Source organism: Caretta caretta, chromosome 3, assembly GCF_965140235.1.
Source record: "Caretta caretta isolate rCarCar2 chromosome 3, rCarCar1.hap1, whole genome shotgun sequence".
NCBI lineage: Eukaryota > Metazoa > Chordata > Testudines > Cheloniidae > Caretta > Caretta caretta.
Window position 1 is genome coordinate 3,127,278 of NC_134208.1, and position 15,849 is coordinate 3,143,126.

The window sequence follows — 15,849 nt, forward strand, 5'->3', positions numbered from 1 at the left end:
ATCTACCATTTTTTTCTATTAAGTTCTTTGTTATTTGTGCTGACTTTTCTGCTAACCCATTTGATTGTGCATAAGGACTTGGCATGTGGTGCTTGAGCTGATATATCACAGAGAATTGCTAAAACAAACTGTATGTGCAGCTGCCAATTCTCACAATATTTGGTGTTTAGCTTAAAGGTCCCAGAAACAAGAGATTTTTGAAAATCTCAGCTTTTTTTTTTTTTTTTTAAAGTAAGTTTCTAGTCCTTTTAGTTGTGGAGAAAAACTTGAAAATGTGACCTAGAGTGCACCCTCAAAGCTCAGAAATCAGAATGAAAATAAAATAACCAAACAGCCTACTAAGGACTGTTGCACCAGCCAGAGTGACCATGGTTGATGGCGTTGCACCAGGCATTGTTTAGTAAGTTCCCAAATGTGGCTCAGTCCTGTAAATCCACAAATCTTTGGGGTGGCCTCGTGGCAGTGGCAAGTTGGGTCAGGGTGTGCACCCCTTTGAATGTCAATGGAAAGTTTGAGAGCATGGTGTGCTGGGGTGCTTTTGTCCATTCTGGCAACATGGCTGAAGAGCATGCAATACTGCTTTCGAATATAATGAGCGACTGAAGGAAGGCCAGAAACGTTTCAGATCGTGACATTTCGCACAAAATCAAACCACTTTATGCTCAGGATTTGGTGCTGTCATAAATATAAAGGGAAGGGTAAACCCCTTTGAAATCCCTCCTGGCCAGGGGAAAGCTCCTCTCACCTGTAAAGGGTTAAGAAGCTAAAGGTAACCTCGCTGGCACCTGACCAAAATGACCAATGAGGAGACAAGATACTTTCAAAAGCTGGGAGGAGGGAGAGAAACAAAGGGTCTGTGTGTCTGTCTATATGCTAAAAGAAAAGGAGTACTTGTGGCACCTTAGAGACTAACCAATTTATTTGAGCATGAGCTTTCGTGAGCTACAGCTCACTTCATCAGATGCATACCGGTATGCATCTGATGAAGTGAGCTGTAGCTCACGAAAGCTCATGCTCAAATAAATTGGTTAGTCTCTAAGGTGCCACAAGTACTCCTTTTCTTTTTGCGAATACAGACTAACACGGCTGTTCCTCTGAAACCTGTCTATATGCTGTTTTTCTGCCAGGGATAGACCAGGAATGGAGTCTTAGAACTTTTAGTAAGTAATCTAGCTAGGCATGTGTTAGATTATGATTTCTTTAAATGGCTGAGAAAAGAATTGTGCTGAATAGAATAACTATTTCTGTCTGTGTATCTTTTTTGTAACTTAAGGTTTTGCCTAGAGGGGTTCTCTATGTTTTTGAATCTAATTACCCTGTAAGATATCTACCATCCTGATTTTACAGGGGGGATTTCTTTATTTCTATTTACTTCTATTTTTATTAAAAGTCTTCTTGTAAGAAACTGAATGCTTTTTCATTGTTCTCAGATCCAAGGGTTTGGGTCTGTGGTCACCTATGCAAATTGGTGAGGCTTTTTATCCAACATTTCCCAGGAAAGGGGGGGTGCAAGTGTTGGGAGGATTGTTCATTGTTCTTAAGATCCAAGGGTCTGGGTCTGTAGTCACCTAGGCAAATTGGTGAGGCTTTTTACCAAACCTTGTCCAGGAAGTGGGGTGCAAGGTTTTGGGAAGTATTTTGGGGGGAAAGACGCGTCCAAACAGCTCTTCCCCAGTAACCAGTATTAGTTTGGTGGTGGTAGCGGCCAATCCAAGGACGACGGGTGGAATATTTTGTACCTTGGGGAAGTTTTGACCTAAGCTGGTAAAGATGAGCTTAGGAGGTTTTTCATGCAGGTCCCCACATCTGTACCCTAGAGTTCAGAGTGGGGGAGGAACCTTGACAGGTGCTGACAGCACATATGGAATGCCTCTAACCACTCCACCTCTGCCTGTAAGAGGGTCCAGGTTTCTGACCTGTATAACAATATACGTAGTACGTAAGTTTGATAAATTCTGAACTTTGTCTTAGCACAAAGACATTTTCGCATCCATAAGCAAGACACGGACTTCATTCAGGAAGTGGCAAGATGTATTCATCAAAGAATGTCCAATTTGCCACAATTGTTTGAACTCTCTTTGCAGCCTAGGTAGATGAATTCATCATGGCTCTCCACTGTACTCAACCCACCTGCACTGGGTGCTCTGGTCATCCAGCTCTGAGGTTCTGGGCCTTGATCTTCTGGCAGGAGATGTTCAGCTCCATGGTGTGGGCAGTGTCTGGGAGACCTTGGATGGTGGGACTGAAATTCTCTGACTTCTCCACAAGCAAGGCAGCATCATTGGTGTGATCTTGGTTGGTGGCCACTTCTTGACCAAGCTTGATTCCAACACGTGGAGCAAGAAGTCCTAATATTCAGTAAACAGCTCAACAGAATAGTGTGGGGTGCAAGAATGTATCCCTGCCACACACCTGACATTGTGCAGAAATGTGGTGAAAGCTATGAACCAATATACACTCTTGCACCTGTACTCATGCATCAGACAGCAGAAATCTGGAACACCAACTCCTTTCAGTGAGAGCCAAAGTGCTGACCTGCTGATTGAATCAAAAGCTGTACTGATGTCGATACATGGAAACTGCATCGACACATGAACTGGGCACTTAAATTCTCGGTGCAGCTCAACCAGAAGACAGAGGGTGTGGACAGTGTCCATTGTTTACTGCTCTATAGTGAATCCTGATTGCTGTAGACGATGATGTCTGTTAAAGAGCTGCTGCATCCTACCAAGTAGAATGTGACCAAAGACCTTTTCAGGGATCAGCAATGAGCCTGACCTGTGGTTGGCACACTCACTGTGAGATCCTCTGCCATTGTTCAGGGACATTATGATGCCATCTTTCCATTCTGCTGGCAATTTGATGCCCATACTTTTAAGAACAGTTGATGCAGGTACACTGATGCTCACTGGTTCAACAGCACCCTTGAGCAGCTCAAATGGAATACCATCAGGTCCAGCAGCACACCCATTACATTACTTTTAGATGGTCTTTCGTACTTCTTCGAGTGACAAAGGATCAGTGTTCATCCCTAGATCTGCAGTGGCTTGACAGGTCACATAGCTCTAGACAGTCGTCAGCAGGTCTGTTGTTCAGCATGCTATTCTGTAATCAGACGGCTCTCCCTGCTTGAGAGACAAGGTCCTGGAGAGGTGGAAAACCCATTCTAAAAGCATGAGGATGTTAGAAGGCTGTTTCTGGGTCCAGTCAGGTGCATGATAGCTCTGTAGACAAGATACAGATTGTCGTTTGTTAGGCCGTCCTCTGCTTCGTCAGCTAGGGAGCTGATGTAGATCTCACAGTTTTGTTTTGCCATGGCCTGGAAAATGCCTTTCAGCTGTTTATGTTCTTGGACATCTGTCAAAAGGAACCCCAAATTTATTATTTTTCAAATATCACAATTTTAAGTCAATCTCATGATTCCAGCCATGGATGATCAGGTTCTGTATTCTGTATTTATTGTAGATTCCACACTTCAATGGCCAGAATAGGATATCTTGGACTCTGTGTTTATACTTTGCAAAACCCAGATGCACACTGTGGATTATTCTTAGCAATTCTGCCCTTGTAATAGGTATTATTATGAGACAAAGTCCTTTGTACAGAATCTCATCATATGCAGCAGTTTATAACCATAGTCACGGCATGTTTTTATGCTGGAGGAACGTGGGCTTTTTCGGTTGGCCATCCATCAAGCTGTTGGGAGGTCGCGTCACTTGTGTTTCTTCTCAGAGCTTGTCAAATTTTGTTTCAGAAATTGGCAGTGCTTGAATCAGATTTCCTTCAAACTCCTATTCCTGCAGTGCTGACTTTCACTATTTATGGAAACTTTTAAAAACATGTCTGCTGTAATAAGAAGCTCCCTCTCTGAACTAAGTTTCTCATTTAACAAGTACAACAGAACTTCAGAATTACAAACACTTTAGGAATGGAGGCTGTTCGTAACTGAAATGTTCGTAACCCTGAACAAAACATTACGGTGGTTCTATCAAAAGTTTATACCTGAACACTGACTTAATACCGCTTTCAAACTTTACTATGCAGAAGAAAAATGCTGGTTTTAACCATCTTAATTTAAATGAAACAAGCTGAGAAACAGTTTCCTTATCTTGCCAATTTTTAAAAAAAACTTTCCCTTTTTTTTTTAAGTAGTTTACATTTAACACAGTACTGTACTGTATTTGCCTTTTTTTGGTCTCTGCCGCTACCTGATTGCATACTTCTGGTTCCAAATAAGATGTATGGTTGACTGGTCACTTTGTAATTCTGGTGTTCCTAACTCTGAGGTGCTATGTACTTGTGCAATTTCACTATCAGTCCTTGAAGTCTATAGGGTTCTTTGCACAATGGTTTTCTGGAAATAAGACCTACATTTTTAACAGTGAGGGTAATTAACCACCGGAACAATTTACCAGGGGTTGTGATGGATTCTCCATCACTGACAATTTTTAAATAAAGATTGGATGTTTTACAAAAAGATCTTGCCTGGGAACTATTTTGGATACGTTCTATTGAGCTGATCACAACTGGCTCGTCTATGAAACTATGGACAGAGGCTTCCAATCTGTTTCTACCATGACTGATTTCTACTTGTAAATGCATTTATGAAACTGTTCACAATCAGAAACAAGCGCCAGCATCTCTCTTTCAATCTGAGCCCAGTTCAGCAGTTTTCACCAGTGTTTTGGAAGCACATGCCACTGGGCAATCATTTTGCAGACGGGCAGCTCCCCTAACCTATATGACCTTGCACTGATGAGTCTTGATTAGGCTCTCGGTTAATCTCAAAATATTCCAGTTCTGGGACTGTTTTGTGGTAACTTCCGTTCAAAGTCTTAACAAGCTTTTCTCTTGCCAAGTCCCCCCAGCACCTGCCACGTGCCGCAGGGCGAAGGGTTTCTCGCCCTTCTCTGCGCGGCCATTTGCTTCGCAGACTCATTGCCCGTCAGGTTCCCTTCTAGATGGCGGGAGGCAGGTGCCGTGACTTTGCCCCACTTTTGGTCCCCTCGGGCTGCCCCAGGACACAGGTAACGGGGCCAAGAGCAGGCGCAGGGGTCGGGGGAGACTCTGAGCCCCAGCCCCAGCCCCAGGGCAGGGGTCAGTTCAAAGCCCTCATGCCCCCCGCCCAAATGCCACGGGTCACACACAAGGCTTCGTCCCGTCCCATGGGCCCAGTGCGGGCCCAGGCCGCCTCAGAGCGGGGCTCAGGCAGCCCGCCACAGGCCAGGCCCGGGCTACGAGCCACCAGCACCAGCGGGCGGGCGGGCGGCCGGGGAAAGGGCGGGCCGCAGCCCCCTCAGTCCCACGCAGCCCCTCAGGCTGGGGGGAGGGGGAGGGGGAGGGGGCGGGCGCCCGCAGGCCTCCCCGCGCCTGCGCCACGCTGACATCATCCTTTCCCCGCTCGCACGCAACCCGCCCACCTCTGCGAAGGATTACCGATGCGTGCCAATCAGCTCCGACGTCTTTGCGGTGAACGCCAATCAGAGGCCGGGGGCGGGACTTCCTCGCGCCACGCCCGCTGCGCGGCGGCGCTAGCGGGAGGAGAGGCACGGTGAGGGAAGGAGGGGGTAGCGCGGCCTCGCCCAAGGCTCCGCCCCCTCCCTCCGCGAACGCGCGCGGCCCCGCTTCCCACGCCGACAAAGAGAGTGCTTGCGTCACCCCGTCCCAGGTGTCCGGCGGTGGCGCGCGCCGCTCTCTTTCCCGGCTCGGGGGAGCGCCAGCTGAGGGCCCCGCCCCTCCGCGGCCTCGGCTTTGCGTCGGCCCCGCGGAGGGCAGCGGCGCGCACGTCGCCCTGCCCCTCGCCTCGCGGCCTGTGCGTTTAACGAGCGGCGCGCGCAGCCTGAGGAGACTGAGGGGAGCCGCCGCCGCCTTCCTGGGACTGGGACTGGGAGTCCGCGGGCGCCGGAGCCGGGCGCGGAGGGAATGCGGCCAGGGGCAGCCGTCGGAGCAGCGTCCCCGTGAGCAGCGCGGGAGCCGCCGCCGCCGCCTGCCCGGCCTGAGAGCGCGAGGAGCGTCCGCCCCCCGCCGCGCAGGGCAGGGGCAGCCCCGCCAGGGAAGCCATTTTGTGCCGCCCCGGCCGCCCCCTCCCCCACCGGCCGCCGGGCCGCCGCCCTGCCGGGCCGCCCCGGCTCCCTGCTGCACAGGCCCGCGGGGCCCCTGAGTGAGAGCGGCCCAGGCAGGGACGGGGGAGCCCGCAGCGGGCGGCGGCCGCGCTCCCCATGGCGAAGAAAACGTACGACCTGCTCTTCAAGCTGCTGCTGATCGGGGACTCCGGGGTCGGCAAGACCTGCGTGCTCTTCCGCTTCTCCGACGATGCCTTCAACACCACCTTCATCTCCACCATCGGTGAGTGAGCGGGGCCCCCTCCCCCTTCATCTCCGCCCTCGGGGAGGGACGGGAGGACCCCCCCCCCCCGTCCCCTGCCCCTTCATCTCCGCCTTCCGGGGAGCCTGATTCTCCCCGGGGAGAGGGAGGCTGCATCCTCCCCTTCGTCTCCTCGGCCCTTGGTGGGCGAGCGGGGCCTGCCGCACCGACCCCCACCCGCCCTGCCTCGCCTGCTAGGGGGTGACTGGGACACCGACCCCCACATTCATCTCTGCCACCCGTGAGCGAGCAGCGGAGCCTTCTGTCCTCAAGGCACCCTGCCCCGTTGACCTGATCACGTCTCCCTTCCACCCCAACCGCACACATCTTGCCACTATCCATTGGTTTGCCCCGTTATGTCTCCTGCCGTCGTTATTCGGGTGAGATCCTTCGTTAATCTCCACCGTTGGAGCGTGCTTCCAGAGAGACTTGGCCCACTCCCCTCCCAGGGGTGATTACACTTCCTTATGTGCATCCCAGTGCCAGGTTCATCTCCAGCATCTGTGAATAACCTTTGGAAATCTCCTTACCCTCCTGGGAACCTAACTCTCTCTCTCTCTCTCACCCCAACATCCTTTTCACTAGTGGCTGGTAAGACTAGGTGAATTCTGGGGAGACCCACTGTTTCTCTGTGATGCCACCCTCACTCTGTTGTTAGTGGGTGAGCCCCCTGGAAGTCCTGTCAGCAGCACACACTATTCCTTCCAGGAGAATTCTGTGCCACTGCGCAATGCAGAATTTGCACAGAAATAATGTTCCCTGCAGAATTCTGTTTTTTTTCCTGATGAATTTGTGGTTTCCACTTAAATGCTCCTTTGGTGGAAATTACAAATTCCGGCCCCGGGCGCGGTGGGGCAACATTTCCTCAATCTATTGTTGTCTGTATTGGTACAGACCACGCTTCTGACAGGTATTTTGAAATACATTACCAAAATAATTGAAACTGATGTGATTTTTATTGTGTTGTTTTGACAAAATATACGGATTTTGCAGAATGTTTAATTGATGCAGAATTCCCCCAGGAGTAACCCTATGCCTGTATCTGAGTGTACAAACCCTCCCTCAAAATGGCTTTCATATCCATTCTTAAGGAAAAGAGGTGTGTTCTGAGATCTTCCCTCCCCATCTCGCTGTGCTCTTGACCAGATCTTGACCTCAAGACACTTCCCCATTAAACAGGTTTCATTATGGAATTTTTTTTTTCTTTCCCGTGATCATCAACTGCATGTACTGTCTTGGGCTGAATGCGTGATCCTCTTTGATCAGCTGTACAACAGGACTGCTACTGTATCTGCCAGTGCTTACTTGCAGGCAGCATGTACAGATGCATACCACATGCAGCAGAAGTTAATTGATTCAGAAGTTCGGTCTTGGAAATGAGACTGATGTTTGGATTGGATTGGATTAAGCTCTGTAGGGCTTAGTGTGCAGACTTGAGTGACTGGTAGCACTGCTGCTCTTCTAAGGCAGGGAAGCATAGTACCAGTCATTCAAACATGAAGTATGAATAGTGGTAGCTATAAGTGTAGTTAGGCACCACTGTTCTGTGTTATGTTGTTAAGTCTGCTATATCTCTAATCAATCAAAGCACAGATGTGGCCCTAAAAGTCCCACAAGAAATGGTGCTTTCTTAATCATTGAAGTTTGTGTAATTTAGGAAGGTATATTTGGTATTTAAGATTCCTAAGTAGCTACGGATAGTTGAGATGTACATGGTGGTTAGGCAGCAACTCAAGTGTCTTGGCCTGAAGCTCTTAGCTGCTTTATTTTTATAGCCCATGTTCCCACTCAAACTTTCATAACACCTCATCCAAGGAAAGTAGAATTGTTCAGTACTGTTTTATTTCATTACAAGGGTCATAATTTAATTATTTAACCCATATTTGTCACTTGATATGCATTTGTCTGAGTTTACATTGGACTAAGCATTGGTTGCTTTCTCTGGTGGTGGAAAGTGGAGTTTTGTTTAGTCTTTGTTTCAAGTTCAAGCCCTTTAATGTTCAATTTAAGGAATTGGTGGTATGTAGTGGTGATACTGTCCTAGTCATGCCACAGAGAATATGCATTAACAACACAATGCTTAGGCATTTATAAGTAAGATTCTAAACTGGTCGAAGCCTTATGAGTAGCTTGAGTATAGGCAAAAGTTTATCCTTGGAAGCAAATTGTCAGTTTTGAGGTACTGGAGATTAATAGTGTTGGGCTCTCTTGTGCTTCTGTCCACACCAGGAGTGGGCAAACTATGGCCCGGGGGCCACATCTGGCCCTCCAAACGTTTTAATTTGGCCCTCGAGCGCCTGCCAGGAAGTGGGGTCCAGGGCTTGCTCCAGATGGGGAGCAGGGTCAGCGTCTTGCCCCACTTTGCACGGCTTCCAGAAGCAGCAGCATGTCCCACTCTCCGGCTCCTACACATAGGGGCAGCCAGGGGATTCCGCACACTGCCCCTGCCCCAAGCACCGCCCCTGCAGCTCCCATTTTCTGGGAACCGCAGCCAATGGGAGCTGCAGGAGTGGTGCCTGCAGACAAGGCAGCATGCAGAGCTGCCTGCACGCAGCTCCGTCTAGGAGCCGGAGGGGGGACATGCCGCTATTTCTGGGAGCTGCTTGAGGTAAGAGCTGCCCAGAGCCTGACGCTCTACCATGCCCCAGCCCTCATCCCCCTCCCGCCCTCTGAACCCCTCTGTCCCAGCCTGGAGCACCCTCCTGCACTCGCAACCCCTCAGCCCCACCCCAGAGCGTGTGTCCCCAGCTGGAGCCCACCTGCACCCCAACCTTCAATTTCATGAGCATTCATGGCCCGCCATACAATTTCCATACCCAGATGTGGCCCTTGGGCCAAAAAGTTTGCCCGCCCCTGGTCTATACCATAGCTATGTTCTAGAGTCCATGGATGGGATTTTTTAAGTGTGCCTGGAGTGATTTAGGCACATCTAGAGTCTACGGACAGGATTTTCCAGAACATAGCGATTGTGCAGACTGAGAAGCATAAATCCCATTGGAAGTTAATAGGGCATGTGTTCCTATCACTTGGGTGCTACTGAAAATCCTACACTATGTATCTAATTTGTGCTCCTGGAATGCATAAAACAGTGATTTTTTTAGAACAAAATCCAACTCCAATGAATTGATGTGTTGTCTCAAAGCTAATGTGAACTAATAATCCAGGTTTTATTTGGCATTCAGAACTTCCTTTATGACCATGTGAGATTCTCAAATTGGTCTGTAGAATAGTTGCTAATGGATTGTGAAAAGCTGTCTTGTTACATAGTGCTGGCTTCTGACTGCTAAATTGTGTAAAGATGGCTGAAAATACATTTTCCATCTAAGAAACTTTTATTTACTGCTTGATTGTTATGAAATCATGAAAGGGATGCACTTTGAATGAATGCAAATAGAGTAGGAGTGGAACATGCAACTCCTCTTAAGATGTGGCCCACCCATACTATGGAAAAACCTAAGGTACATTAAAACATTGGTCCTCTTGCACTTGCCTAAGCGCTACTCTGAAGGGTGAATTGTTGACATATAAAATGGCTGAGTAATCTGTCTGAAAATGGATTATCACGCACTAACACTTTCAATTGTAGATCCTAGGCCTTGCCTGCACTAAAGACTCTCTGAAAATCTTCTCCATTGGTATAATACTGGTGTAGAGCCCACAAGTGTTTGACAGATCTATATGACATGGTGGTTATGATGATATCAGCCTCTATGTGAGAACTTCTGCTGGTAGCACGAGAGGTGCTGTACCAGTTCTGCAGCAATGGTGGGAGACTTTCAGCAAAGCTCAGTGCAGATGCATTCTTTGACATGGTTCAATAAGGAAGTAACAAGTGCGTTCCCAGTTTGTATCGATTTAGTAAGGTGAACTATAGCTTATTTACCTACTTAAATTATATCAGAGCCTTATCATATTTAAGAGTGGATAAAACATGGTTGCCGGTAGCTAACTGACTATAATTTGGTATAGTTTATTGCTTTTAGCAACCAACTACAAAGCACTCACTCTAGTTCATTCTTGAAACATTAGTTGAACTTTTGTGTATATGTGAAAGACTTTATTACCATGGCTAGAGGTGCTATAAATAAGCTCTCCTGCAGAATCCCTAGGTCATCATAACCTCCCTGAATAGAGCAGGGAATCTATCTTCGAAAGCTTTGGGACTTATTTAAAGTAGGCTGTGAATACCCTATGGGAGGGATAAAAATCTGTCATAAAACACACTTTTTTTTTTTAAACAGTCCTGTATTCTTTAGTGCTTGCATTTAGTGAAAAACTGCTTGGGTTCAGGGAGTAAAACGTGTTTATATCATGAGCATGGGCAAATAGATCTTGTGTCTGGGTGGGTATGCTTTCATGCCAATTTTGGAAGGATGTCAGTGTTTCACAGAAGGTAACCTACAAAATTTGTGCTTAGGTGTCTAAATTGAATTGAAACAGTTATTCTGGTGCATGAGAACCTGTCTGTGAAACTGACCAGGTGTTTTTTATTATTATTTTTGCATTAGCAAACTGCACATAAACAAAAAATAAACTAGATCTGGGGAAAACCCTTGATTTTAATAATTTGATGCTAATGCAAGCAAACCTAAGTATCCCCTTCTGAGTGCCTCTCAATTTTATCCAGACTAACAAATTTTTGTCATGGATCTTAATGAAAATGCTTCCCTTAATGTTCTCTTCTTCCTCTCTGCATTATTTGTAGTGAGGGGAGTTTCCTAAAAGGCTCCATTTATCTTAAGAAACCATATCTCCAGTTTAAGTGATGATAGAGGTAAACGTGTATTAAACTACACCAGGAAAACTAAATCATAGAACTGATTGTTCCAAATCTAAAGCATTAGGCAGTGTACAAAACTGTACTCCACATAACACCATTCTTTAATCTGTACTCCTTGAAGTAGCTGTATTTTATGAGTATGGAGTACTTGTCTTTTCATAGAAGATACTGAGTGAAAAGTAAACAAGTAGCTTGCTTTAAGGTCCATTCCAAAATTGTCAAGCATCTTCTTTGGTGTCAAGCTAAGCTTTGGTCAGAATTTGTATCTAGACAAAATGAATCCTGGATATCAAAATCAAACTAGCATAATGATTTCCCCCCCCCCGTCTTAGGTTTCTTATCCCCATCGTGGCTCTAAGCACTTGTGAGGGAAGGGCCCCATGAAGAACTGGGGTGAAGGAAGGAACCAGTGGTAACTTCATTTTGATTGTAGTTGAGCAGTTTCATATGGAGATTGCTCTGAATTTTGGGAAACAGTAAATTGTCTCCAGGGTCTGGAAATTTAAGTACCATTGGAACACGTGTCCCCAGTTTGAGGTTTACTGACCTTGTATCTGCCCTTTCATATTAACATGCTCGTTCAGCTTCCATCTCTTCGTTTCAGTCAAACAAATCCACATTTGCTAACCATACTCAAATGACACTGAGCTCATGGGAAGGAGCGTCTCTTAAGGTTTGTCCACAAGGAAACTTCAACAGTATGACTGCTAGTAAGTACATCACTTTGTAGCTATACTGACATAACTCCCAGAGTAAAGATTCTTGTTACAAAGTAACTGCACATGTTATGATGCCATAGTTCCCTGTGTAGACAAACCTCTAAGCCTGCCACTCTGAATTCAGTTGCCTTCTGTTGATTGTAGACTATCTCATCTCTCCAGTTGCTAATGCCTCTATTAATTCCTCATGCTCTTTAGGTCAGGGGTATCAAATTTATGCAGAGGAGAGGGCTGTATTCTGTTTTGTTATGGTCCATGGCCCAAGTTACAAATTGAAGACTTGCATGCTATCCACAAGGTACAGTGGAATGCCCACTGATTTCTGTAGGAGGCTTTCACAGAGATTGATGGTGGAAAATATGGCCTTTATTTAGTAACTGTGTCTGATTTGTTCAGTGCCTTGTTATGAGGATAACCTACTTCCCTTTAGGCCCACTGCTGTTTCCTTCCTCATCCTTTTATCCCCCTTTGATATCTTTGAGTATCCCCTGTTCTCCTGATTTCCCTCCCTGCAGCAGTTCCAACCTGCCTTATCTCCATTCAAATTATATAGTAAACATTGCAAAAAGAAAAGGAGTACTTGTGCCACCTTAGAGACTAACAAATTTGAGCATAAGCTTTCGTGAGCTACCGCTCACTTCATCGGATGCATTCAGTCAGGTGGCACAAGTACTCCTTTTCTTTTTGCGAATACAGACTAACAAGGCTGCTACTTTGAAACCCATAGTAAACATTGTCATGCAGCAGTTGTTGGGCTCTATCAGGTTGACATCCCGCTGGAGAGCTCACAGTTCTGAGGTGTTGTTTCAGGCTCTCTGCAGACCTAGTCAGATATCACTGGTTTCAGAGTAGCAGCCGTGTTAGTCTGTATCCACAACAGATATCACTGTTATACCCAGTTCACATCTTGAAGGCTCTCAGCAGCCATGAGGGCTAAGACTCTGTTTGGAAAAACAAAAAACTCAGATTTTGGATATTCCAAATGTCATGTAGGCTGTAAGTTTGACACCCCTGCTCTAGGCTTGAAAATAATTTGTGGTGATTTGTAATAGGCATAATGAGGAGCTTGGGCTCCTCACCTCAGTGTTTTTAGAGTAGTTATTACTTGAAATTAGAGCCTAATATTTATGAACTATCCAGCTTTCAGTAAACTTAAGTGGCAAGCTAAAGGAGCATCTAGTAAACCCTATTAAAAACTAACTGGATGGCTCCTGTTCAGGGTGGGGGAAAGAAGAGCCTGGTGCTGCAAGAACCCTTCCTTTGTGCGGAGAAACTTGGAGTAGAGGTTGCCATTAAGGATGTAAAATAGTAGAGTTAACCAGTAAGCATTAGTCTTACCGGTTAACAACCCACCCTAACAGTTAACCCCAGCTGCATCAGCCGGAGCAGCCGTGGCCAGAGCGGCCCTGGCCCCAGTGGTTAACTGGTTAAACGATATAATTTTAATAATTTAAATGGTTAACTTTTAAAAACAATATTTACGTCCCTAGTTGTCATGGGTCTGTAGTTTTGTGTTACATGTTTCCTTTGTGCATTTAGCCACAGATGTAGGGACCTTTTTCTTTTCATGCCTGAAGAGCTTACTTGTGTTTCTCCCCCACTATCCTCCCCTGCCCACTTAGTAGTGGGTTAGTTAGATAACAGAAATAATTTAACCTACTGTGTTGTTAAACTAGCTTGATCTTTGTTGGCACTGGGAGTACTAAGGCTGATCTAGATTTGAAAGACCTGGTCTAAGCAGTGTTTTGAGCCCCTGTACTTGGAGCTGTCTAACTTGCTTCAGGGGGCTTTCTGCCCTGACCAGTGCTCAGACCTAAGCACCAACACCTTGGGATCCATACCATTAGGACGTGCTTGTGATGGAGGCCTTACAATCCAGGACCCTTGTTCTGCCTTCGGATTAACAGCCAGTTCTGAGGATATCGAAGCAACTGAACCCAGCACTGGTAGCACCAAAACACGTACCAGCCTTTCAGTAGCCCATTCCAGTTCAGAGGAAGGGTCTACTTCTAGAAGGAAGATCTGGGAAAGGGATGCAGGTTCTGGAACCTCCATGTGCCAAAGCATTGATTGGCATGGGGGGAAAAATGCTGCTAGGCAGTATCTGATTTTTGAAGTGTAGCCATCTGGCACAAGGAGTTTCTTCAATATTAAAATCTGCCTTTTGCCAAGAGTATGTGGGAAGTGTGTGCGCCTTGGTATCTAGGACACTCTGGGCCCAAGCCTTGAGCTTCAGAAACCTTCTAAAAAAGCTGGGTCTATTGGGACCACACACATGCATCCATTGTGACAGGGGTCATAGCTGAAGTTAAGGGCTGTGTGGTCCAATAACTTCAGTCCCTATTCTATAAAATTGTGTGTGGAGGAGGCAGAGACCTTTTGTCTTAAGAATGTTGCTGATATAGTGAGGGTTGTCTCTGGAATAGAGCTTGGTACATATTTAAGTTTAAATAGCATGCTGACGACAATGTCAGAACTCTACAATGATTCCACCTCCAATTACTGATCTTTTTCTCTGAGTAAAAGGCAAACATCCTTTGTCATGCTTTCACGTTTTTCTTAAATGACTGCAGCAACTTCTATTTTCTTCTCCGGTAGATAGCAGTAGGTAGGAATACATCTTTCTCTGTGTGCATGCTTGTATCCTTTTATTGAGATTTTTCTAGTGGCTGTATGGCCAACCAGCATACGTTGCTGTCAGTGGTTTTTCCTCTTGTTTCTTCACTAGCAGTGGACCAGTTTAGATCTGTCTGAAGGGGTGTAATCAGAGTAAAGTGTGTGTTTCAACTGCTCAGTTTGTGCTATACTGAAATTGATAGTATAAAATTTTGTAACCTGTGAAGTTCAAATCTTACACCTTTTTAGTGGCAAATTATCAACTGATCTCTGGTATGTCTTTGCATGTCATGATCAGAGTGCTTCTGAATGGCATTCTTGCTAAAGTTTCTGGAAGGTCTGGAACAGCAATTTAAATTGTCATTTTTAGTGGTGTTTTGGTGGTAAATGTCTTAGAGTCTAACTCTTCTGCTTTCCTGCTGCAGTAAACCAACTTTCAATAGTACATATGATAATGAATTTGAACAAAACTCTCTTTCTGCACTTGGTCAGATGAACACTGGTCACCTGTCCACAATATTGATCAGCAACTTTCACATTTACTATAGTTAGTATGAGACAGTGATGACCGAACAATGAGATGAACTAGCCAGTCTTAGATGATGTCGGATGCACACTTGGCAGACGATCCTAGATTATAGCAAACCAAACCCTCATAATAGTTCATGATTCCTCCTGCTCCTATCAAAACATCACTGCAGTTGACTTCAACCTTTCTTCAATCACTAATTCCTCCTTCAGTTCCTCTTCTCCCCATCCCACCAGGCTTTTAGACAAATACATTGTTTGTGCAGATTCCCATGGGGAACACACTGAAAATCCACTTTTTCATTTTTTCCTGAAATAAATGTTTCACAGCCTTGTTAATGGAATGGAAACATACTGTGTATTCCCTACTAAATAACCTTTAGCAGTCACTACGTGATTTCAGCCCATGCAATCAGAGACTAATCAAATCATTCCCAAATGGTAGAGGGTGAGAGAGACAAAATGCAGACTACACCAAGCCTGTTGAAGCAACATGTCAAGTCACAGGCCTACGAAATTAAGTTATGGAGCTGTAGTTGAGGTTTCTGGAAAGGAGGGTGCAAGCCATCAGAAGACAGGTATTGAAATGAAAGATAATATAGTGCTTCTGTGCCAAGGTTGAGTGGTGCCTGTTGGCCTTCTGGTGGACCTGGTGTTTGCCCTTTTCTTTAGGGACATGTCCACTTTTATGCTAAAGATCCTCCACTTCATTCAAGAGGCCAGAAGACTTCAATTATAAGAAACAATGAAGGATGATGTTTCAGACACATCTATGCTGCAGCTGTTGGACAACATCTGATATCCTTATCCTTCTTAAATCCGTCCTTTGAAATCCAATTTGGT

At 45.9% G+C, this 15,849-nt stretch overlaps 1 protein-coding gene across 1 annotated transcript in view; it reads left to right on the forward strand.

The window, feature by feature from the left end:
• Positions 1–5,839: 5,839 nt before the first annotated feature.
• Positions 5,840–15,849, forward strand: part of RAB10 (RAB10, member RAS oncogene family) — a 72,133-nt gene continuing 62,123 nt past the window's right edge. The window contains exon 1 of the mRNA XM_048846076.2: positions 5,840–6,345. Within this exon, the coding sequence (XP_048702033.1) occupies positions 6,219–6,345 (127 nt within the window). The 5' untranslated portion in view covers positions 5,840–6,218. The remainder of the gene's footprint in view (positions 6,346–15,849) is intronic.